Source organism: Onychomys torridus, chromosome 1 (assembly GCF_903995425.1).
Source record: "Onychomys torridus chromosome 1, mOncTor1.1, whole genome shotgun sequence".
In the NCBI taxonomy this organism is placed as follows: domain Eukaryota; kingdom Metazoa; phylum Chordata; class Mammalia; order Rodentia; family Cricetidae; genus Onychomys; species Onychomys torridus.
Genome location: NC_050443.1, coordinates 148460341 through 148464170, shown reverse-complemented (window position 1 = coordinate 148464170; position 3830 = coordinate 148460341). Strand labels below are relative to the sequence as shown.

At 44.3% G+C, this 3830-nt stretch overlaps 1 protein-coding gene across 1 annotated transcript; it reads right to left on the bottom strand.

Annotated features, from left to right (window-relative positions):
- Positions 1 to 1714: 1714 nt before the first annotated feature.
- Tpd52l3 (TPD52 like 3) lies at positions 1715 to 2410 on the bottom strand. Its single transcript, XM_036181082.1, has one exon. The coding sequence runs from the start codon at positions 2408 to 2410 to the stop codon at positions 1715 to 1717; it is 696 nt and encodes a 231-aa protein (XP_036036975.1).
- Positions 2411 to 3830: the final 1420 nt, after the last annotated feature.

Sequence of the window (3830 nt, the reverse complement as noted above, 5' to 3'; positions counted from 1 at the left end):
ATTTCAGGTTTAGCCCATGGTACCAACGAGACTGTCCACAACACAAGCCTTTCTGACGTGTGGGTTGCTGCTCATTGGCTTACTTTTCATTCTTTCTTGTTGATTTGTCTTTTGTTCTCCAGGCTAGAAAACTACCTTAGTTAATAACTATAATAACCCAAGAAATAAACACGCAAAAGACTTGTACATCTTATTTTAATCCAAGCAAAATTTGGCCTCGGGGATTCTGTTGAGAGCTGGGATTTATCAACGGCCTTACAGTTTCACCAGGAGCTTCTGCCTTGACAGCAGTATTTAGTTTCACTTTAAAGAACAAAAGGGATGCAAGAGAAATTCTCAAGAAACAGCAAAAGAAGACCAGGTGCTTGGACGGGAGGGCCAACTTGTAGGCAATGATGGGTTACTGAGATGTACTCAAGCAAATAGCAGCCTGCTGTGAACCAAAGGCTACACAAACTCCTATTTCAGACAGTGTGGTGGGAGGAAAGAAGGAAGCTACCGGATGGATGTTTTGAAAGAGGAAACAAGAAACAAAACCCAAACATAAACACAAATCCAAACCCAAACCAAAACATAGTTCCTGTGAAAATCTGATACTAGAAAGTTTGAACAAACTCAAACCAAGTTCCTATAGGTTCCTATTAATCTGCTACCTTGGGAGGGTTGTTTGGGTCCTTCTTCCTTCTGAGTTGAAGTTAAAACCAAGGGCAGGTTTAGACTCAAGCAGACTAGTGATATACATTCAGTTAATTAGGCCAATTCAAAGGCATAACAGTATCACAGGGGGCTGGTAGTCTTTTCAGAGTGTTTATGATGGAGGTGGGGGAGGCTTATCTTTCTTAAATCTGGCTATATTGTTTCCGTCCCTCCTGTCCCTTAGCTGAAGGTGATAACTAATTACTAATTGCTGCAGAAGATGCAACTGTGGTGGAGACATGCTGCCACAAGGGTTAAACTTTGAACCCCAACTTTAATATACAAAGAGAGCAAAAGTACACGCAATGTAAATTTGTATTTTCACCTTGAGTCCAAAATAGTAATCACCTGAATTAAAGCTAATTTGATTTGCTGAAAAATAAAGTTTTGTAATATGTATAGCTTTAGATTAACAATCAGTGGCTCATATTTTGTCCCACTTTTCTAGGGGACTTGAGATGGACAGTTTTCTTGATTGTATTGTAAAAAAAAAAAGCTATGAGGCCAGAGATGTGGTTCTGGACTAGAGAAATTGTACAGCATGTGTGGGGCACGTGGCTGTATCCCCAGCACTAATAAGATAAAGATTATAGGTCAAGTGGTACTTGAAGGACATAGGCAGATACATAGCCAGGTTATTTCATACCATTTCCCCAATGCAAATCTCTCTGGCCTTTGGATAGGCTAATATTGAAAGAGTTTGGGATCTGGTCTAGGAGTCCTCTGGAGTCATTACCCTGTCTGTTCAAAGTAATCTCAGAAAAGCTCACAGAGATGTATTCTAGATCTACAAACTTATGGCAGTAACTACTATAAAACTTGGGCTTCGCCCTCATTTAGGAGCAGCAAATATCTATACACAAATGGGTATTCCTGTTATCAAAACTGGACTGTGCCCTTGCCCAGAATTATAATAGCCTTACCGTTGTTGGTTGTTTGCTTAATTTTGTTCGGCAAGTGTGATGCGGGAAGAGGGCTTCTGTACTGGTTTGGCAGCCAAGCAAAGCTAACAAAGGGCTTACTCTGGCTTCAGGACGGAAAGCAGTTGATCTCCAGGCCCTGGAGCGGATTCATATCCACTCCCCGGTACTGAGTGTGGATCACTGCCACTCGCCAGTGAAGAAAGAAGGCCACTGCCAAGCTCTCTGCCACCTGCAACTTTTGACTTGACTGTCCCCATCAGCCCTTTAAGAGATCTGAAAGTGGACGACTTCTTCATGTCTTCAAGCTTCCTACAGACGGCAGAGCCCACCGAGGACAGGGCGGTTGAAGTCTTCTGCTTCATGCAGATGTTGGAGGCCTGGACAACATGCCATCTCTTGGACAGATTCTGCCTCAGTCCCACAAAGGCCATGCAGCCTAACTTCCTGCGGAATTCCTCACACCTCTTCTCCTTGGCTGCCAGCACGTCGTGTAATGTTAGGATCTCTTCCTCCAATTTAGTGAGCTCAGATTTAAGTTCCATTTGTTCAGCCTCCGTCAAATCTGGTTCTGATGCTGGGTGGGATTCATTTGTGGATGCAGAGGTCTCTGTCATGGCATCTGGAGCAGACAGGGAAACGTCTTCGGCCAGGGAGTCCAGGTCCAGTTTTTGGTAGAGAGAGTCCAGTCCTTGGTTTGTGGAGAAATAGTTGGGGTTGGTGGAGTTGCAGTCTAGGCCTACAGGCTCAGAATTCTCGCCAGTGGAATAGGACTCTGGATGAGACCGGTCCATATCTTGGGCTGCAAAACTCATGTGCTAGCTAGCCAGCCTTTTACCCTTGCCAGAGGAGTGGATGCTTTGGGTGGGGACCCACTTCCGGTTGGTAGGGGTTGGGTGTGGGGGAAATGGAAGCTACAGAGGTGGGACTTCCGGCCCAAAGGGCTGCCAGTCATTGAGCACCTTGCTCTATTGCTGGCTGCTCTGAGGAGGTGTTTCAGTGGATTGTTTCTGCATCACAAGGACCTTGTGAGGTAGGCAGAGCCCAGATTATTACTGAGAGAAATCTTTTCCTCTAGCAGTAGTGACATAGGCCAGGTGTTCATACCAAATTGTGTGGTGACCCTTTTCTACCAGGAGCATTTTTCAAACCCTTGAAAATCAGTAAGAGGTTACTCTAACAGAACTTTAAGAGGAAACCCAAAACATAAGTAAATAAGATGGGGTGTGGAGTTCAAAACTTCCAGGCTTGCCCGCCTCCCCATCTTCTTGGCCCAGCTTTCCAAAGGAGCCCTGAGAAACTCTATGGACTCTTAAGATAGATTTGAAAGTAATCAGTAGTGGGTAATACAATCCCAGTGAAGTATCAGCAGTGCCAGGGGCGCTGCAAAGCAGTATTCAGAGAGTAAGTCTGGTAGCATGATCGGCTTATTTTGAGCGATGAGTGGATGGGAACAGTGAATCTGTAATAGTGGGTTTTGTTTGATTGGTTTGAGTTTTGCTTTGTTTTAGAATTAAGCTCATTGAATGCAAAGACTATTGTACCTTGAGAATTTAGGGATAAAACATTTGTAATGGATAGCATGGCTTTTTAATACTGTGGCGGTATTTCCTTTCCCTACCTGCATCTATTCAGATTTCTGAAAGCATGTCCGTCTACATTTAGTGGTTGCCAGTTGTGGGAGCTGGTCTGTCCAGCAAACCAGGGCCAATTACATGGAGTCTGATAGGGCAACCCACTTCTTCCCTCAATTCACCCTGAGTTTGTAACTCACAGGCAGAGGAATCAGAGCACTAAGCCAGAGAGAGCATGTGTGAGTTTCACTTAGCTCCTTGTCTGGTTGCCTGTTCCCAGGAAATAGCCTTGATCAAGTCTTAGTCCTATCGATCTTGTTGAATATTCTGCTCATCTTTGCAAGCAGGACATTGTGGAACATAATACATCCCTCCACACTTCAGGAATTTGCTGTACCCATGTCTGTGCATCTGCATCTGGGCCAACTTTAGCCCTCTCTTGGGTTTATATTCAATAACCCTTTCACCCCACCTGGTAGTGCTTATTATTTTTCACTTGGGAGAGTGTGCTTCCCTGGTTTAAAAAGGGATCATTGCTTTATTGAGAGTATGAAGGTTGGTTTGGGATTTGGCTGTCTATGAAGTTCTGAGAAGTACAGCAAAACGTCCCTAAACACCGTTTTGTTCCTGGATAGACTTT